General features: G+C 38.3%; 1 protein-coding gene across 1 annotated transcript in view; it reads left to right on the top strand.

Moving 5' to 3' along the window:
- The window catches only part of LOC140136271 (guanine nucleotide-binding protein G(s) subunit alpha-like), a 122,652-nt gene that overhangs the window by 2,725 nt on the left and 97,421 nt on the right, over nt 1–22,506 (top strand). Inside the window, 2 exon segments of the mRNA XM_072157994.1 lie at nt 9,343–9,397; nt 19,513–19,632. Coding sequence (XP_072014095.1) covers nt 9,343–9,397; nt 19,513–19,632 — 175 coding nt within the window.

Genomic DNA, 22,506 nt, shown 5'->3' with positions numbered 1-22,506 from the left:
ATTCAAGCAAACAAACTAACAAATAAACTAACAAAGTTAAGTTTTTAATATATGTGTCATCATACTCTCACTTCCATATATGTCATTGCATCTTTGGTGACTTTTCCTTCATATTTTGTAGGCTTTGAGTTTTAAGGTGTGTTGAACTTAAACGTAAGTTCGCAGATCCGATCATTTCCAGCGAGAGTCCACATGGACTCTCGCAATAGGATTTTACGGGAGTCTCTGCGAGAGTCGACTCTCAGACTCCCGCGAAATTCCACCCCTGCTTCCAGCTTGGCCAAGAATTAATGATGTACCTCCTCCCATTTCTACTGTGATTGTAGTATGTGCATGTAACATAGGCCTAAATAATACACCCTCCCTGCAGTCAGTGCAGTGTAACCAAGACTTTCCAAGAGACTTCATAATCATAAATTTTCTCATTTTCCTGTCCTGACTTTTTGACATTTGGCCCCATGATTTTCTGCAGTGTCATGGTGTCCTATACTCCTATCCCATAGAAATCACTAGTTCCCAAGTGGGGAACTGGGCAAGCAATGCATACATGTAGGGTATCATGTCAAAAATAATCTTAAAACGCATTTTGTCAGGCCCTCGAATACCAAATATGGCAAGATAACATTAATTTTCCGATGTTTTTGGTACCCATGTAGACTTAGTAAAATGCAACCAAAATACTTGTTGAGGGTATGTTATGGAATCCCCAGGAAAATAATTGTTACAAGTCTATCTACATGTACATGTACTTTGAAAGAAAATGATTATCCACGATGGTTGATTTTGACTGGTCTTGATCAGATGAAATTCTTTATGTCATGCTAAAGGCCAGAATACATTTGTATGGTGGTGTGATGTTTTCCCATTGTGACAGTGACACATTGGATGAGCCCAATTGGTCTCATCTTATCCATGGACGTCCATCAAAATATGACCTTGAGTTGCTGAGGATGAGTTCTTGTTGTACCCAAAGCTTTCAAAGGTGTCCTGAACGAGGAGCATTATCCTACATTGTAGTGTGACCAGTGCTTTGCAATGTTGCTGCATTTTTTTCATGGCAAGAAAATGTTGCCAGGGTGACTAGAGCTGCTCACCAGGGCCCTGACACTCAGTTCAGAAGTATGTTACTGCGTGGAAGCGGCCATTGACCCTGTAATCGCGTATCCAGGAACTACCGGCCACAGAGGCGCATTTGTATCGCCCTATACGCGTTATTGATCGCGTTGGACATCGCGTTGGACTTGTGCTGGCGACGCGCTCATTAGCACCCCATTAGCACCCCATGGCAGCGCCCATACGTGTGTCAATTTGTGGTTCGCGGGATCTTTTTTTTTCAGGCTCTGTAGCGTGCAAATTTGGCTGGTGCGATTTTACAGTCTACCGTGTGTACTCACTACAATAAATTGAATTTGGAAATTGGAGCATGACCTCAAGTTAATGCATTTCGATGCAATATGAAAGTTTATATCACAGAATTAGAGAAAGAGAACCAGGACTCCCTGTACTGTCTCATCAATCGCGCCGTCAGCTATGGGGAGAAAATTGGGGATATTCGGGTCCTTGCCGAAGGTGCGTGGAGACGAACAAAACAATTCTGCATCTCATCTGAAGTGTCTTGGTACTCGCGCACAGGTCGCACCAAGTGTGTCTCTCAAATGCGCCCATCATCCATGTCACGCTTGCATGATAACAAATGCCTCGAGCGTATTTCGAGGGAAACCAAATATCCCCAATTTTTGCTCCATGCCTGTATCAAGATGGCGGATGAGTCCAGGTTCTCCTTCTTTATAAATTCTGTGGTTTATAATATCTAGATTGGAAATACTCCTGTATTCAGACAGTTCTATTTTTCTGAACTCTGTCAGAATAATTCACTATGGACCATAATGGCCTCATCCCAATGGCATAGTTCAATAACCTCAATTAAACACTCATAGTGCAAAAAAATTTTGACCTCAAGTTGCAGAGTATGAGTTTTTTTACCCAAATTGTCTAAGGTCATTCAATTTATAAATGTATTGGGGTTAAAGAACTGTGCCCTGATAGATGAACATGTTGTGGATCCTAGTGATTGTGAAACAGAGTTCAGTGGTCTGTTGCAAGTCGTCTGCTATAATAAATCCAAAACACAGACTTTCTATTCTTGGGTCATTCCCATTGGTGGTGACCTGTGTGAACTCAAGCCACTTCCACTCTGATGCCCTAGAAGTGAAAAAAACTCAATCAGTTGCAATTTCCCATGCAGAGTATCACTGGCGTAAAAGCTCTGGGTTCATGACACTGATGCTCTAATTTAGGCCACAGATGCTGCATGAGTCCCTGACCATTTGCCAATTGATGTCACAATTTTTTCAACATTTCACTGTAAATATGAGATGGGCAGATTAAAATTTTTGTTGATATTTATGATTTATTTGTTTATGTACTAAGTAACCGTTGCTATTAATTTCGTGAGTGCATCCACAATACACATGACAAGTAAACTACCGTATTGTTTGTAATAAACGCCCAGAGGGGCGTTGCATTTTTCCAAAAGGGGGATGTTGATTTGAAGTGAATTGTTAAATTAAAAATCAGGTTCAATTTCCCGATGGTGCTCCTGGAGAAAGGAGGGATTTACGACTGTACTAATGCTTTTTCCATAGCGCCGCCCACAGAAATCGAGGGGAAAATTACATTTCTGTGGTAAATACAATAAAATTACACCCTACATGTACATGTAGGTGCATCATCAAGCAAGAATCTGGTGAAATTCAGCTTTTAAATCTGCTCATCTGAGTGTTGCGACATAGGACCCCGACTCCAAAAATAAGACCTCTCAATCACGCCTCCAGTTAAAACTTCTGCAGGGAGTATTTGGAGGTATAGCATCTAAGATCCAAGAAATTCTACCATAAATAGGCAATGAAATGGATGGAAATTTGAGACTCATAATAGATTTTGTCCATGCAATTTAGCGATCGTCACTGCATGACCGAGCTTTAAAATGTTAATGAGCTGGTTTTTAAGCTTACTCACACGATATGACCCGGAAATGTTTGCATTTTTGTTAATTTTTCACGGAAATATTGGAGGGAGCTTTTATTAGATGGGGAGCGCGTATTACAAACAGTACGATACATTGAACTGGGGAGGAATGGGAGATAAACCAATCATGCTACACAGTGTTGTGCTAGGCAGCTGGTCGCTAACAATGTCTGAAAATAGTGAAATAAGGAAAAATGGAGGTTGTCGCTGAGGACAACTTTTATGTACCCTCAAAATGTGTCATATTTTTTACTGCAAACAAACAATCACATTAGTTTCGAAATTTGCCATTCTGATCAGTTGGATCTCATACTGCGTACTAGCAATCAAAGTCCCCACATCATCTGATAATGAGGGCTGATTTTCCATGAAATGAGGCGAGCAAAACTGCTACGCACTTACCGCATATTTTTACGATCGATCGCGAAGGTACGCAATGCTCTATTGCATATACGCGAAGGCATGCAACGCTGGCGTGATTGGTAGACACGACACGATCAAACAATCGGCCCTAATGAATATGAGAATTCACAGCATGCAATGCACGGGGACTTTGAATGTTGATACCTACATGTAGTCTGAAGTAGTCTGTGCTGGCACCATGGGCCAACTCAGTGAAATAGATCAAGCCATAATGTGTGATTTGCTCCACTGACAGCAACGCCCACAATTTTTAGAGGTAAAATATTATGTTGATATCAGTGATTTTTGGACAAGGGGACAGGAGGATAAGTGCTCATTTAGAAAATTGGTCGCTAAGGTCAGAGCTTCTGCGAAACTTGTACGCTCACAAATTTGACACAACCCTCGGCACGTACACTTTTATTCGAGAATTAAAAAATAGCAACAGTTACTGTAACACCTTTGAAGCTTGGGAGGCTATAGAAACAAGCCTTTCGTGTGATCTTTTGGGGTGACATACATACATGTGAATGGATCTCTTAATGTCCATTTAAATTTTCCTTTCAAAATATGAGAAGGTACAGTGCAATAATTGTAATATAGTTATATACAAAACATACATTGCTTTCCACAGCATATTTTGAAAACCAATTATTGTTGTAATCTTGAACTTAGCCTGTAATGCCAGGGGCCCATTTCACAAAGACTTACGATCGATCTTACGATTGATTTAATAGGGGTTATGTATGGTAAATCAATCGTAAGATCCATCGTAAGCCTTTGTGAAACGGCTAAAGTTCATGATGTGGACAGAGGTTGGTGAAACTTTGTCCTTTGGATAGGATTTCAATTTCACAAGTACTGTACATGTACATATAGTATTAGGGACACATACACCTTAGCAGAATATAGTCCATGACATGGCTTTTGATCAGTGACATGGGGGTGGGGGGGCAAAGGGGGAAGTTGTCCCCCCTGTCCCTGTGAAAAATCTTGCCCCCTCTTTCCCCTGTGGGATGGTGGCTGCCCCGATATTAAAGATTTTTAGGCCTACATGTATTTTGTACTTGATGACAGTACTGGTCCCTATTACAATGTAGGCCAGAGCTCTTCCCCTTCCATGGACATTGCATTTTTGTTGTGCAAAAAAAATGTGCAGTTTATAATGAAATCTTTAATCCACCCACTAGACACCACAGAAAGCCTTAAAAACCATGATTTTGTATTGCAGTTTTGGCCTTCAAGGAAAAATGTTGCTTGCCTCCCACCCCCCCATCTGACTTCATGCCATTGATGCCAACTTGTATCTGAAGTCTTTTCTTCTCCCAATGACTATAGATACTTGTCTGCATTTACCAATAGAGGCTTAGAAGAGCTGTGTAAAGCCTCAATTAAAGGGAAAGAAGAGGTTAGCCCTTTCTGTTTTTTGGGCAAGGAAAGAAGGAAGGATGGAAGAAAGAAGACGTAGAGAAAAGTTGAACTACGGATCCTTTGGATGTGGAGGACAAGACCAGGGATAGTGAGCCATGAGTGTTGCTCTGTCCAGCATTTTTGCATTATCACATCATATGGGATGCTTGGCGATGCCTGCACTTGCACTAAAGTTGCACTAAAACCGTCAGGGTGGTTAGGCCGTTATATAGGGCTTGCTGTAGTTTGATCTAAGCAGGTACACATGTACAATGTACATGATCAATACATGAATTCAATTTGGTAACTAATGCATCTAACTTGAACATGGTCAAGCCCTTTTAACTAATCGGCCTCAATCAGCTTAATTCAATTTGAAATATGCAGTACCCCGTTTTAAACAGTCATGGATGTCATGGACTCTGGTTCTATGTACATGTTAGACTCTTATGAAATGTAAACAAGTTTGAACTACGGATGGTACTGGCTGCTCCCATGTATTTATGCGATGTAAAGCTCCTTTACAAAATGTCCCCCAGTCCACAGCACTGCTACATGTAATGTAGGGCCTCTAATATGGCTGCATTCAGTACACATCATACATACACTGTTCCTGGACATCAGGGTATCAAATTGATAATGTATATCGATGGTCTTGACTTCCAAACATATTCAGGGAACATAGGCAATATAAACATGTTTCTCTTGTGGGAGATAAGATCATGATGTAGCTTCAATACATGTTTGCTATTATAGGACTATAGATAGGAGTGCAATTTGGACTAAGACTATCAAATTGTCACCATCTATGTAGGAATATCATCAAAGGGCAATGATGTGTTTCTACAGTCCTTGTTAGGATTAGGATTTCGATGGGAATTTGTGAATAAATCTTGCAAAAATTCTTGTAAAATGATTTGTTTGAATCAAAATTGTTTCTTGTAAATTTTTTTCTTCTTTCGCCCTTTTTGGTGACTGGAAGAGAAAGAAGGAAGGATAAAGAGAGAAAACAAACAAAGGAGTTGTTTGCTCTGGGTGGGATTCGAGCCCGAGACCTCTCGCATGCCAAGTACTAGGTCGGCTGACGTGACACTTGGCCACAGTTCTTTCGCTGGCCAGATCATCACTTACAGTGTGATTGTGTCATCACATCATGTGAGATGCACGCAGGTGCAGTGCATATATCATGTAGTATTTTGTAGTACTCGGGCATAACATTGGGGTTAAACGGTATACTTTGCAAGAGTCAACTGATTGCTGTGAGAGAAAAGCTTCCCCTTTTATTGGTAAGATTAGCCATGGTTGAATGGGAAATGGTGTACATGGGGAATCCCCTTTCTCCCAAAAAGGAGAGAAGATGAACAAAGAAGTCACTTGGCACACCCAGATTCGAACCTTGGACCCCTCACATGCCATGCAGAAGATCAAGACCTGTAGTTACGGGGTTACACTGGCCCGGCGATCGATTTCCTGGGTATATGACTTAGGCTGATTGCATCATCGCATCATGTGGAATACATGCACGCCGTGGTTTACTGAGACTTGGTTGGGTTTAGGGTTAAGACAGACCACAACTGGAACAGTTGTTGAAGCCTTTCTAAAAAGCCACAAATGTTGACACTCCACTTGCTGCTCTCATTTTGTATCCATGTCAATACCCTTAAATAAACTTGGTCATGTCCTTAAACTAAACCACAAGTCCCAATGAGCAAATATGGGATGATGATATATCCTATTTAGTAAATGCCACTACACATTACATTTAGTTCATGTAGATAATGCAATTTATAATATCTATGGAGAGAACATGCATCCCCACACGTACACTTGTGCAGGCATACACAAATTTATTCAATATGTGCATTACAGCGCATATACAATGTATGAATTTATGGTGTGATCATGTTAATTAATGTTCATACAATGTATACATGTGCTGATGTCTAGTGTATGCAGTCTGCACAAATATATTACGGTTTATGCCTAGGTCAATGTTCATACACATACTACACATATATTGGTATGCATCTGTACCAAAGTAAAGATCAAATTGGACAGCAGGGTTGTGGATTTTTTTTTTTTTTTTAAAAAAATAAAATTTTTTGATTTAAATTTTTTTAAATAATAAAGTCAAAAGAGTACCAGTGGAATTGTGGCAGAGTCTTTCGTTTGTAATTTTTTGTCAAAGACCGCTCGCAAGAGGATGTACGCACCACATACATTAACATCGAATATCCAAGTGCAAGCGGCACCAGGATAATCCCGATGGTTGGAGGACAGTTACCATATGTATGTTTTCAGCAGCGAAGTGAGCTCATGCAATAGCTCTCATCTTTCAATTCATAACAAACGTTTATTCGCTCATTCATACTGGCATTAGACTTTACGCTGAGCAGCGTGACGCATGGAAAGCATACAAACGGATACAATCAAGGCTTGTCATTGGCTGGTATGCATGATGCCGCAACGGCAAGTAATAATACTCGAACTATAAACATTCATTGCATGTGTTTTTCGCGTGCATTACGCAACGCCTGTGGCAACGGCTGTGGACACATTGGTTTGCACGCGTGTTTACGCGATCGTGATGGACGCAGTTGCACCATCGGTAAATCTTTACACTCATGTGGAAATCTGGTAAAACGGAAACACAGGACTAAATCGTATGGAAGAAAGAAAGAAAAGGAAAGAAAATGGAGATATATAAACAAAGAAAGAAAACAGATAGTTACGCTGACGGACATAACCAAATTTACTCTGTTCACGTCATGTTGGGAATATTTGTGACCAACCCTTTCCCAAGAAAATTACAGCAAAGTCAGATTGCCGCGTCCGAGATACTGTCCAGCTTGTTCCAGTAGTTTCTCTCTCCACTGTATATGTGCCTTTGACCTCATGCAAGACCTCAGTTGATTTACTTGACCAAAGGTCTGAATTGTGGTTTCATGGAACAGGACTAAGTATGACTCAAGAATATGCCCTTGTCAAATGATTATAAATAAACATGACATCGGTTCTAACCTATTGTCTTCAATTCCAAAAATAAATACTCTCCAAATTATGTTATCATAGTAATCCCAACAAGTGTGTCAAAACCTCAATTATACATTCTTGACATTTCAAGGATTTCGTGGTAATTGGCCAGCGCAAAGACTTCTTGGACCGAAACCCATGACACACAGAAATTGGCTAAAACGATGCCATTGTTTACACAGATTTATTAATCATTGATATTATTTATTATTAATTATTCTAGGAGACACTCCCTGGAGCACTCGTTTCAGATATAAATAGACGCAAGTGTAATTTATTAATTAATTAGATAATGAGGGTGTAGTCTTAACAATCATCCAGGAAGAAACAAAGCTGATGAATAGTATATGATGAGCCATACAATGTATCTACAGCAGATACAGTCCAACCTCTTTTATGCAGCCATGATTGGGACCAAGCATTGTCCGGATAAGTGAAAAATCCGGATTTATAAGTGAATTATATGTAATTCTGCATTGACTGTCCCACTATTGATTGTGACAACAAAAGATTGTTTTCATATGGGGTAATACATGTAACTCTTAGTGCTTTATGCAACATAGATACCGTATTTCGTCAAATAGTCGCCCCCCCCTCAAATAAACGCCCCCCACCACTTTTTTCAACCAAGATGTTTCAAAAATTACGATATTTCCATGCTATCTTGTGTAGTAAGCTTACCAAGATGCTCACATGGTTGATAATAGCAGCAATAAATGGCGAAAATCTGCATCGGCAACCCGGAAGTGAACCAAAAGTCGGTGTCAAAAGTTCATAGTTCGTCATTTTAGCGTGACTTTTAAGCTTACCTAATGATTTTAAAGAGAATTGTCGTGCTAAAAATGACCTCTAATAAACGCCCCCCCTTGGGAAAATGTAACGCCCCCGGGGGCGTTTATTTGACGAAATACGGTATGTCATTCTAAGCATTCAGAGCATGGAATTAAGGTGTTAAATCATCAAAAACATGTTTACCTGTGAAGATTTCACAGCCGGATAACAGAGATCCGTATTTGAGGTCCAGATAAGAGAGGTTGGACTGTACATGAGAATTTTTGGCCTGAAATAAGAATATTGTTATTGCCAGAGCATCAGCAAACTCATTTTGTAATTTCATGTAAATGTATATATTAATTACCGGTATAGTTTATAAACATGAACATTTCAATGACTAAAACTATCTGTACTCTGGCACAATCAGTAACATCAGTATGCATTTCATTGAGCGCAAGTGCGCAACTTCAAATTGCGTTCACTGAAAGCGCTGACATTCAAGCGCACATGTTTAAAGACATCGCATAGGTCTGTGCTCATGAAGCAGATGCCTCAACATGTCATTGACTAGACTGCATGGAGGTTAAAAGCACTATCTTTGGATGAGTAGATGTTTCATGTCCAATTGACAACTGACAACCTCAATCTTTTGCTAACTTTTTTTCTCTGCTTATTTTGTGTTACTAAAAATACTAGGGAAAGGAAAAAGAAGATAGAAGATATCAAGAGAAATATTCGAGATGCAATTCTGGTAAGTACTAATGTAATTTGTACATGTGATGTACAGGAAAGTCACATTTGTATGTGATACGAAATTATCAAATGAAGAGTGATTTACATGTGTATATAATGTACATACAGTCACAAGGATTGAATTTCTTGGTGCTAATTTAAATTGTGGAGTCTAGCTACATGCCAAACATTGCCAATTGCAAGTTAGTTTTAAAAGGTGGTAACTACACCCCTTGATAAATTTGTGACTATTTTTGCATTTTTCGCAAAAAAGTTATGTATATTATACATGTACATTGTAGGGGCCAGGAATCCAGTTACTGCACTGGAATTTCATTGACTCAAGACAAACGGTACGTTATTTATGATAAGAAAAGAGGTACCGCTAGAATGTACCTCATTTCTTAACTTAATGAACCACTCGTCTTGAATCACCTAAATTTCAGTGAAGTAATTGGATTCTTTGCCCCTATTACATGTATAGGCCTACATAACTTTCGTTACCGTTATTTTTTACAAAAATGCAAATTTAGTCACAAAATTTATGAGGGAGTGTAGTGCCACCTTACAGAGCACACAATTGAATATAAATTTAATCCAGAATACCAGCTGTATTCCTTGTGTTCCAATCGCTTGCCTTATTCCATGGAACGTACAAACTACAGTCAATATTCTGGTAAAACCTTTCTGTAAACTGTAAACTGACCCCACCCAAAAAAACAAAAACAAAACAACAACAAGAAAACATAAAAAACAATCCCAGACCATAAACAAGCCCCTAAAAATATGCCCTGGACTGAAAGTTTAAATAGCAGTCAAAAGAGAGAAACAATTTAGCTCTTCTTGGGCATCATCTCAAAATTAATCAAGTAAAAGAGGAATAGAATTGAAAGGAACCTCCTCAAGTGTAAAATACTTCCACGAAACACAATTTTTTCTCACTCTGTTGACAGTCAGACATACCTTCACAAAAGCAAATCGTGCTAGCATTAAGAGCACAAAAATGTCATCCTCAGAGTAGAAATTAAAAAGGCTTTTCATGCATTACAGCCAGTGTTTTTTGCCTCCCACATGTGAGAGAGACTTGTTGCACGGCAACAGTGAGTTGCTATGTCAAACAAACTTCACATTCACAATAATCTATGCATGCTGAAAATAGCTTTGATATGAGGTAGCTTTGACCATAGTTCATACATGTATGTAGCTTATAAAAATACCAAAAAGCCAATTAAATTTAAGTGCGGTGCCCATTATAAATAAATTCCTTCAGTTTATAAAGAATTCAAACAAACTTGCAGTTAAAAAAAGATTTCAGTTTTAATCAGTGGATAAAATTGTTTGCGAGGCAGATACTTATTGTCTCGCCTGAATGTTCAGGGAGAGACTTAGTAATCACTATGGTGTGTGTGTGGGGGTGTGTGTGTGTGTGTGTGCGGGGGTGCGTGTGCGTTTGTAAATGCCTCCACACCTAAACTGTGGAGGTGTGTGTGTTTTGTCACATTCACACTGTGGAGTCTGCTAACAACCGTGGAGCTCCACAGTTGAAAATAAGCTCAAAAATGGGGTTTTTGAGCCATAGAGGGGGGTATACCACCTGTCATTTTCTGATTAGAGCAACCTCCACAGTATGGCGGTTGCTGTGAGATTTGTGTAAAAAAAATCTCCCCAGTTTGAATGTGGGTGTGTGAATCTCCCCAGTTGGAATATACACACACCTCCACACTTGGCGGCATTTACAAGAGGGGGTGTGCGTGTGTGCGTGTGTGTGTTCGGAAAAAGCTTGTGAACGCGTTATCTTGAGAACCGTAAGTGCTATGATGATGAAACTTTATAGGGGGTAGCATGACCAGAGGGTGTCGACCTGATTAGATTTTGAGCGCAAAATATGGTAATTAAGTACCTAATTTGCATAATTTATGCGTAATAAGCAAAATACCTTGTGAACAGATTATCTGGAGATCCGTATGGGGTACAGTGACGTAACTTGGTGGGGAGTAAGCGTGGCCAGATGAGATGTTCTCGACCTGATTAGATTTTCAGCGCAAAATATGCTAATTAAGTACCTAATTTGCATAATTTATGCGTATTTGATGCGTATCAAGCAAAAAAAACCTTGTGAACAGCTTATCTGGAGATCCGTATGGGGTACAGTGGCGTAACTTGGTGGGGAGTAAGCGTGGCCAGATGTTCTCGACCTGATTAGATTTTCAGCGCAAAATATGCTAATTAAGTACCTAATTTGCATAATTTATGCGTGTTTGATGCGTATCAAGCAAAAAGCCCTTGTGAGCAGCGTATCTGGAGATCCGGATGGGGTACAGTGACGTAACTTGGTGAGGAGTAGCGGGGCCAGAGGTTCTCGACCTGATTAGATTTTGAGCGTAAAATATGGTAATTAAGTACCTAATTTGCATAATATATGCGTAATAAGCAAAATACCTTGTGAACAGATTATCTGGAGATCCGTATGGGGTACAGTGACGTAACTTGGTGGGGAGTTATGTGGCCAGAGGTACTCGACCTGATTAGATTTTCATGAGGTCAAAGGTCACATACAAGGTCAAAGGTCAACTGAGGTCACCAAATCTTTTAATAATTAATTTTCAACTGTGCATCACATATCCCAATAACAGCTTGATCGGTCATGTAATTAAGGAAATATGACGACTTTAAGATAGTCGCTTTCTTTGTAAAGTATAGCAAAGTAGCACTTTCAATGAGTGATAACTCGTAAAGGAAGCATCTTTCTGTTTTGATTTATTTGATGAAACTAGTGCACCTGCGGCTATGAGAGCCCAGATGCTGTGAGAGCACTGGCATGATAGCGATACTGTTTGACCCCAGATGACCTTTGAACTTGGATGACCTCGGTGCAATTTTTTCATGCTCCCCTCAGTCATAGACTCATACGAAGGATTCCACCTATCAAGTTTAAGCCCAATAGAGCAAAGTTGAAATTTAGCCCCTACATGACCTTTGACCTCGGTTGACCTCAATTTTGTTTTATGATATATTCCCCTCGTATCATGGATTGCACCCACCAAGTTTGAACCCGATAGGACAAAGTTTGAAATCCATGACCTTTGACCTTGACCTCGGATGACCTCCATATAATGTTTTTCATGCTCCCCTCATATGAAGGTTTCGACCCACCAAGTTTGAGCCCGATCGGACAAAGTTTGAAATTTGACCCCCCCTCCATAATGACCTTTGACCTCGGTTGACCTCGATTTTAATTCGGTCATATATTCCCCTCGTATCAAGGATTCCACCCACCAAGTTTGAGCCCGATCGGACAAAGTTTGAAATTTTGACCTTTGACCTTGACCTCCGATGACCTTCAAAACCACATGGCCAACATGCTTTTCCCAATACCTATCTATATCCGAAATTTCAGCGCGATGCGTCGAAGCGCGGCGAAACGCATAGCCGGACAGACAGATAGATAGACAGACAGATAGACAGATAGACAGATAGAGACCGCTTATTATTTTATTAGTACTAGTGCACCTGCGGCTGTGAGAGCCCAGATGCTGTGAGAGCACTGGCATGATAGCGATACTGTTTGACCCCAGATGACCTTTGAACTTGGATGACCTTGGTGCAATTTTTTCATGCTCCCCTCAGTCATACGAAGGATTCCACCTATCAAGTTTAAGCCCAATAGGGCAAAGTTTAAATTTAGCCCCTACATGACCTTTGACCTCGGTTGACCTCAATTTTGTTTTTATGCATATATTCCCTCGTAGCAAGGATTGCACCCACCAAGTTTGAACCCGATAGGACAAAGTTTGAAATCCATGACCTTTGACCTTTGACCTCGGATGACCTCCATATAATGTTTTTCATGCTCCCCTCATACGAAGGTTTCGACCCACCAAGTTTGAACCCGATCGGACAAAGTTTGCAATTTGACCCTTCCGTAATGACCTTTGACCTCGGTTGACCTCGATTTTATTTCGCGCATTATATTCCCCTCCTATCAAGGATTACACCCACCAAGTTTGGGCCCGATCGGACAAAGTTTGAAATTTTGACCTTTGACCTTGACCTCCGATGACCTTCAAAACCACATGGCCAACATGCTTTTTCCGATACCTATCTATATACGAAATTTCAGCGCGATGCGTCAAGCACGGCGAAACGCATAGCTGGACAGACAGATAGACAGACAGATAGATAGACAGACAGATAGAGACCGCTTATTATTTTATTAGTATAGATAGATAGTTCTTTGGTATTGCCAAATTTGATTTTTCAGCGCAACATACTTTTTCCAATTTCGTGAGGTCAAAGGTAACATACAAGGTCAAAGGTCAACTGAGGTCACCACATCTTTTAATAATTAATTTTCAACTGTGCATCACATATCCCAATAACAGCTTGATCGGTCATGTAATTAAGGAAATATGACGACTTTAAGATAGTCGCTTTCCATGTAAAGTATAGCAAAGTAGCACTTTCAATGAGTGATAACTCGTAAAGGAAGCATCTTTCTGTTTTGATTTATTACTTTGATGAAATAGTTCTTTGGTTTTGCCAAATTTTTGGAAGGTCATCCATCCAAGGTCACTCAGGGGTCATCTGAGGTCAAGTTATTAAAAACTCGTATGGGCATGAAACTTGGTGGGTACAGTCATCATTTAAAGCCAAATTTTTGGAAGGTCATTTTGGGGTCACCAGGGGTCATCTGAGGTCAAATTAGTAAAACTGTCGTTTGGACATGAAACTTGGTGGGTACAGTCAACATTTAAAGCCAAATTTTTGGAAGGTCATTTTGGGGTCACTAGGGGTCATCTGAGGTCAAATTAGTAAAACTGTCGATGGACATGAAACTTGGTGGGTACAGTCAACATTTCAAGCCAAATTTTTGGAAGGTCATTTCGGGGTCATCTGAGGTCAAATTAGTAAAAACTGTTGGATGGACATGGAACTTTGTGGGTACAGTCAACATTTAAAGCCAAATATTTGGAAGGTAATTTCGGAGTCACCAGGGGTCATCTGAGGACAAATTAGTAACAACTCGTATGGGCATGAAACTTGATGGGTACAGTCAACATTTAAAGCCAAATTTTTGGAAGGTCATTTCGAGGCCACCAGGGGTCATCTGAGGTCAAATTAGTAAAAACTGTCGTATGGGCATGAAACTTAGCACGAGGGGTACAGTCAACATTTAGAGCCAAAATTTTAGAAGGTCATTTCAGGGCCACCAGGGGTCATCTGAGGTCATATTAGTAAAAACTGTTGCATGGGCATGAAACTTGGTGGGTACAGTTACCATCGGCCAGATAATCGTGCCCAGCCGATAACCGCCAAATTCATTTACCTCTCTACCAACAGTTATCGCATAAAAGCAGGCGGTCACAAAAGCAAGGCGAGACTCGTGGTTCGAGAACCGCCTTGTATTATTTACAATCAATAAATGTACCAGAACTTGCTTTTAGGAATAGATGATAGTATTTTGTAAATAATAGCATACTATGTGCATTGTGAACATCAAGTTGGGGGGAGATAAAAATTAACATATTGTGATGATGGCAATGATCATAACAACAACAACTGGAATTGATCATCAATTGTAAACAGTACATTCTTAGAATTCAATTTCATTGGTTCAAAGGATTTATTTTTGCATACAAGATTATAAACGGGGAAGAGAGGCCTGCCTTAAATATATCAAGTGCATGTCAAACAACTCCCAAATGAAATCTGTAACTTATATAATTCATTATTGTTTGAATTTGGTCAAGCAAATGATAACATTACAGGATTTGTGGACCGACAGCTTATAAAACGAAAGATATGTTCCAATGAAATAGAACCAAAGAGTACTGACTCTGCCATTTTTTCACGATGCTCATGTAGGGCAAATAGTGTACGGGATAATTTTGCTATATATGCGCCCAGCAAATTTCGAATCACAGTGCGTGGTTGTCTGCGTTCTACATGTAGCGTGTTGTGCCAAAATTTACGATAAACGCTGAGTGTCCAAACATTTGTAACAGCCAAGCTTAAAGATGCAAAATTAACATTCAATTTTGGGTTAAATCTTGCAAAAAATGCTGCATTATATGTGACGTGTTATGTCAAAAGGAGACACTTTTGGGCAGGATCGTAATTGGAGATATAGCCAAAAGTCTGCCCGGGGGTGATTTTTTCACAATTTGGGATTGTTGCGAATTTGTAATGTTATTAATGTTAAAAATATTGTCTGATAATTTCAGACCGAAATATAACCGGCATCTTGTATTTTTGAGACATTTTTCAAGGAAATTCCTACTCTCATCATTGTCAATAATATTTTTAAAGACCGATATCTCAATTTCCAATTTTATAATACCATAACTTACGAACTCAATATCTTCGCTTAGGAATGTCAGATTTCATTTGGGAAAACGGCGTTGTGGAGCAAAATATCTCTATATTTAAGATATGTAAAAACCTCAGAATTGATAACCTGCCCAAAAGTGTCTCCTTTTGACATGACACATCACATATTATAAGTACACTATTGCCCTCCATGAGCAACAAAAAAATATGGCAGATGTACCATAGCATTACACATGGGGTAATTTTGAGTCGGTACTCTTTTAGTATAAACGCTTTGATCTGTTCTCTAATCACTTAGTGAACCTCACTTTTTAAACAGGTTGATAGGAAAAATATATAGGGCAGAGCAAAATTCCTTAAATGTGTGAAAATAAACAAATTCATAGCCAAATGGGTCATGCTACTCAATTGGTGGTTCAAAAATAAACCAAGTACAGTATGTGACCCAATTAGTGCCCAGGTGCTTTTAAAGTCATTTGAAGGGGGCGCTTGTAATGCACTATGGTCCAAGTGTCAAAATGGGCATTTTTAATGCCAGACAATGTCGTAATAATATGAAATTTATTAATTTATTTCAAACCGGATATTTTGGCATATAAATGTTTATTCTTCTAAAGGTGGAATCAGCCAAATTTGTTATGTTTGTCAGGTCAACAGGGCAATTTTGACACAATGACATAAGTCTTACATTAAGAACCCCATTAGAACTCCATGTTAAAAAGACAAAATAGCCAACAAGTTTCTTTCACTTTACCTTGTTATTTCAGCTGAAAATGGACTAAACTTTGAGTAAAGAATAACAAAATTAAAATTTGATGGAAATCATACGTTTGTATACATACGAGTGTATATGGCTTTAAAATGCTACAACCATTTAAACTCAATGTCGAGATGGGTTTCCTTAATGTAATGAACAATTTTGTGCATTATTATGTTTTGATGAATCCAAGTGTGTGAAAATATTGGATCCAACACATAATAATGATAAAATTGGATGCTTTACGGCCAATATTATTGGTCTTGCGATGAGTTTTAAAATATTCCGTCTCGTCCAATATTTTAAAACTCATAGCTCGACCAATAATTATGGGCTCAATCGATCCGTCACAATTATGCTTGAAGTGTACCAAGTCAGAAAGTACACTGTGGCACTTGTTTTAGGGGAGGCTGCTAAGTAAGTGGAATACAGGAAATCAAAATTTTTCTTCAAGTTCAAGTTTAATGGCATTGAAGCATATTCTAAAGAAAATAGCCTGCTCTAGATGTTTAAATTGGACTTTCCTTGTTTTTAGTTTTTGTCTCGCCTGAACTTTGCAGGCGGACGCGAAAGCAGGCGAGACTCGTGGTTCAAGAACTGCCTTGTTTAAAAAATACTTGTATACCATGTACATTTTGTATACATGACAAAATAGGGACTGTCCCTAGACTGTTATGTTAAATGTTGCAGCTATGAACAACAAAATTTACTGCAACAATGTTACATGAATTTGACATCACTATCCCATTACTTGGTCAAAGGGTCTTCATGAATGATGTGAATCTATGTCACATACACAAGTGCTGTGAACACAGTGAAAATCTTGATTGTCCTCATCTGAATACAAACCTTATACTATTGAATACAAGTATTTGTATAATCTAAATATTACAATGTGATACATGTAGTTTAAGTGGAAGAAACTAGGAAAGGTAGACCCAATTTGTTACATAACCTCAATCAGGGCACCATCCCTGCTACAATGTATACAAAATTAACTAGGTCTTTTTTTTTTTTTTTTGTGGGATGGGAATTGCAATTGGATAACAATACTTTCAATTCAACCCTACATGTAGATCTATTCTGGGGTTTTGAAAGTATAAGAGCTTACTGTCTGTTCAATTAGCTTAGATTCTTGAATTTTTAAGATATTTGAAAAAATAAAAAAATGCTGCCAAAGTCATCAAAGAAAAGTGTTAGCACAGCCTTAGACCCAACGTGATTTATACTTTTCAAATTCCCAAGTTCAAATTTTGCCTCATTTTAGGCAGTTACTTGGGTCCACCCAAAGGGTTCGCGACCTTTTTACAAATCGAGTGGGACGGTCCATTCTCAACTTAGGGCATAGACCCTATCCAATATAGCAAAACAACCTGTTCACCAATCTGTCCTGTCATTTCAATAGAGGCCTTGCATGTGACGTATCATCCCGTAAATATGGCGGACTACTCAAATGCATTCAACAAAAGCATGATTGCAATCTACCGTGACAGTTCGTCTCACACACACATAACCCTGCACTACGATCAAATAGGTTGATGACAACATTTGATTGAATGAACTGCACTCCGCCATAACTACGGTGAAGGACACCGGTTCAACTCCTTTGTTTGGAGCCAGTCGATAAAATGATGCAGGGCCTCTATTGTTATACCGTTCCGGTTATTGGATAGGTTCTATAGGTGATGATGGTCCACCGGTTTTTGTTACACGAAATTATATGGCACGATTACGTTTTATGCATAACATTATTCTGAGCATTATTTTTTCCTAAACATTTTTTTCCATCTTATTTCAGCTGGTTTACAATGTAAATTGAGTTTTGTTTAATACCATCATTCCTTCCCAAGAATATCAGCATTCGCTTGACATTTTCAGATACAGTGACTTTTCAAAAATTGCTTTCTGTAACCTGATTATTTTAAATAATATTTTCTTGTACAAAAGTTCTTTTGTCCTTCTCATAGTTTGTATTCAACAAACAAAACGAAATAACTAATTGAAAATAAATGTGTAGTTTTATAATAGGCCTAAATGCCTACACCTTCTCAGATCCATTCGCAAAATAAATTCGCAAAGTAAGTAAGTAAATAAATAAATAAATAAATAAATAAATAAATAAATAAATAAATAAATAAATAAATAAATAAATAAATAAATACGCAAGGCATGTATTTATATAAGCTGGGTCTATTTTAGAAAACTTACATGTAGTTCATAAATAATAAGGTAATGTTTCAACAGTAGGATTTCAACACAAATCTGAAATAGGCCTACTGATTAATATAGCTATTTTGCTGGACAATTCTTGATGCGGATGGTCGAATAAATACTATCTCAGCGCATTGTGACATATCGTCCGGCGTCCCCATTGCTCTAAATGGATTGATTCAAAAAAGTTTATGGTACCCGACGTTCTACGGCTTGTTTTGAAAATATCGCGGGAAAAGACCAAAATTGAAAAGAAATCGGGTTTTAAATTGAACTTTAGAATTTGAAAAGTATAAATCATGTTAGGTCTAAGGCTGTGCTAACACTTTTCTTTGATGACTTTGACCGCAATTTTGTATTTTTTCAAATATCTTAAAAATTCAAGAATCTAAGCTAATTGAACAGACAGTAGTTGTTGTGGTCATGCAGTACATGAACTCATATTCCAGTAATTTATAACTCTTACCTAACAGAGAATCTTTGCTGGGGGAAAAGGTGAAGTCTTTGGGCATCGTCGAGAGCCATGACTCGCCTAATGTCGCTCAAGAGTGATAAAAAACAGACCAGGCGATACTTATTATCCCGAAGCAACGCCCGTCATGCCGTATGGCAGATAGAAATACAAAATGGAACTATGTAAAAATCAAGCGCATTTTCAGTGTTCTTTCAACAAAATGCAGTACCAACTCGACCTCTTTTACCTACTATACATTTCACCAACTTTTCCTTATATTGTAATGAACTAAATATGATTTGGTCATTTTGGTGGTAACTGAAGTCTTTTATGAATTCAAAATTCTTGTATTTTCATAATTTCTTTGTTGTTGTCATTTCAGACCATAACTGGAGCAATGAGCACCCTTACACCAACCATTGAACTAGCAGAGCCCCAGAATCAATTCCGGCTGGATTATATCCAAGATGTATCAAGTTCTGTAGACTTTGATTATCCAGAGGTAAGTAAAGGGTGCAGAATTCTGCTCCCTCAAAAATTGCATCGCAGCGAATTTCAATACACATCCAGGTTTGTAAACCAATGTTGCTAGACTGAACATTGGGAAAGATGAAGAAAACAGTTTTGCCAAAATGCAAGTGTGCAGTCGGCACAAAGCAAAGTAAAGCAAAGTCTGTGCTTCTGAATATCGGTATACATGTACCCAATGATCGTAAGTGAGGGTATGCAGTGAAACTATTAGTAACAGTTGTCTTTTCCAGAGGTCTATACTTACAATCGCAAATTTCCAATTTGCGAGTGTTCTGTTTTTGGTCAGTTCTTCTTTCTTTCTTTCTTTCTTTCTTCTGTCAAACTTTTAACGAGCCATTGTAGCCATATGCTTTAGGCCAATGTAACCATATTTGGTCACAAGGACCATTGGGTAGCGGCACAAATGTTACATGACCAACTCGAGGTCAAAGGTCATCCAAAGGTCATTATGGCCAAAATGTGATTTTTTGAATTTGTTTCTATGCTCACCTGTAATGGGTTTGAGCACTTTTAATTTCAAAGTTAGTCACCTGGAAAAATAATACTTGTTATATTTCAGAAATTAAAATTCTTATTTGCTTGATTGCCAAGGCTATTCCAGTTGAAATCCATACACTCCCTATGGAAGACATGACCTTAATCTTCCACACAGGGAGGTGTAGATTTCAAATGGAGTCACCCATTCAGGTAACCCCATCAGAAATTCACACTCCCAGTATTGGAGATTAGTAAGGTCTTGTCTTCCATATGTGCAGAACACAAAAGGATACACGTATCACATCGAATATTGCATGTTTACCTTTATAGCTAAATGCACATGGAATATTGGAATTTATTTATTGATTTGAAAACTGACCAAACAACAATATTTTGTCTCCAATATAATGTGATTGTAGAATTCAGTTCTCGCACGTGATGGTACAATTTTGTGCTAACACAGAATCGCTGCTGCTGGCTTAACTGGAATTATTTTATAGTGGATACAGTGCCCACAGCATTGGTTTTCGTCATCATAAACAAATTTAGCGTCTTCCAGAAATAATTTGATCCAAATAAGTGATCCAATACTGCTGAATTGAGGGATGCATTGGGGTCTCTCCACCTAGATCTTGTTCATGAAATTAACAGCGTTTTCTTTTAAACATAGAGATTAGAGGTTGTAAAATTCGCTCAAAGTCTACTGCCATGATAATTTGTGTCCATGAACCGAATATCAATTGGTTTGATACATATAATTCAGAGGTTGCGATATTGTATGCTTCTGACCAGGTATGAAATGCACCTTTAATAGCACATCAGCTAAAACCAATTTTTTCCCTTAGATGTCAAAAAATGCATATCAAAAACAACCCTAGTTGGCGGTACCAAGGCATGATGATGTAATAAGTGTCTTTTAAGTTATTTTAGACTTTATGCTGGGAAACACAAAGCCCACAAAGATACATTTGTTTTTCAAAGCAAACTAAATCAAATAACAATTGCTGATTTTTTATCTTACCAAATTTACAAAGTCGCCCAAAAATACATTTTGTAATATAACCAACCCTAAACGTTGGCTGTTTAAAACGTCTAAATGGTGATACCTTCTTTGAAAAAAAAAAAAAAAAAAGATGTTGTCACCATCGTGTGGTGAAAATACACCCCAAGTTATAGATGTTTTTCTTGGATGCAAGTGCAAGACGTGGTGAGCGACCCCCTCCCCGTAGTGATGTTGAATTGGTTCAACAGATATACGCATATATTACGCATAGAAGCACTGACATGAGAAATCGCAATCTCTCCAATATGTGTGCAAAGGTGAATGTTTGGCCTGTTACAGCTCTCCACACATAGGTAAATTTTGCCAGGCTTGAAAAGGAAAATGTTGTTGGAGTTGTAGAAGTCAAGGTCAGAATTGTTTGGAAATAATGCAATTATTTAAAACTCATGTTAGGGAAATGCTACCTGACAATGACATTAATAGTGCATGAAGTTCAACATAGATACTATCTATAGATATTACGGATAGGCCCTATCCTGAAATCTGTACACCGAGCTAAATTTTGCACAATTTATTCATGTGAAATTTCTATGGAAGTAAGAAAAACAAAAGACGCAAGAATAGACAGTGTACGGGTCATATATACCTATATAGGCTTAGTCAATGAAGTCGGATGGATTAAGCAAAAATTTCACAAGGTTTAGGCCTATAAATTTGGGCAGTTTCATCTATGATGAAAGTTGTGAAAAAGAGTAAATGTAAAAATGATGAGATTGATGGTGTGAATACACAATGAACCTGTTCTGTTTCTACTGATAGCATTGATCATAAATAGATCACTAAATGGACTTTATTTGTATTATGTCGTGAATTTCAAAAAATCAAAACATTTGATATCAGAAGGACATTGCTCGTATTCAGAATGCAATTTGGTGGGTCTAATCACAGATCCTGAGGTCTGATACTCTCAGTCCCCCCCCAAATACTGTGCATATGTGGGTGACTGTCCCCTTAACATGTCAAACTAAATGAAGCAAGAAATATTGTAGAACTGATTTCAAGAGCTTAATAAACTGCACCGAAGAGGATTGCAGGTGATTTAATTTTAGATAAAATAACATAAAGATGTTGATTTTAAAATTATTTTCTAATAATAACTTTACTTACTGCAAGATATTTGTTCTGATTTCAAGAGCTTTGTAAATTTCATCTAAGAATTTTAGAGTATATTTGTATAAAGATGTTATTTATATCATTGTCTAATACAATTGCATTTTTGTACTCTTCACAAAAACATGTTAATGGGTTGTAGGCTTGGGGCACAATCTTTTTAGTGAACATCAGGATCAGGGAATAGGCTATTGG

This window comes from Amphiura filiformis, chromosome 16 (genome assembly GCF_039555335.1).
Source record: "Amphiura filiformis chromosome 16, Afil_fr2py, whole genome shotgun sequence".
Classification (NCBI taxonomy): domain Eukaryota; kingdom Metazoa; phylum Echinodermata; class Ophiuroidea; order Amphilepidida; family Amphiuridae; genus Amphiura; species Amphiura filiformis.
The sequence above is the reverse complement of the archived record's forward strand: the minus strand, read 5'-3'. Positions and strand labels throughout refer to the sequence as shown.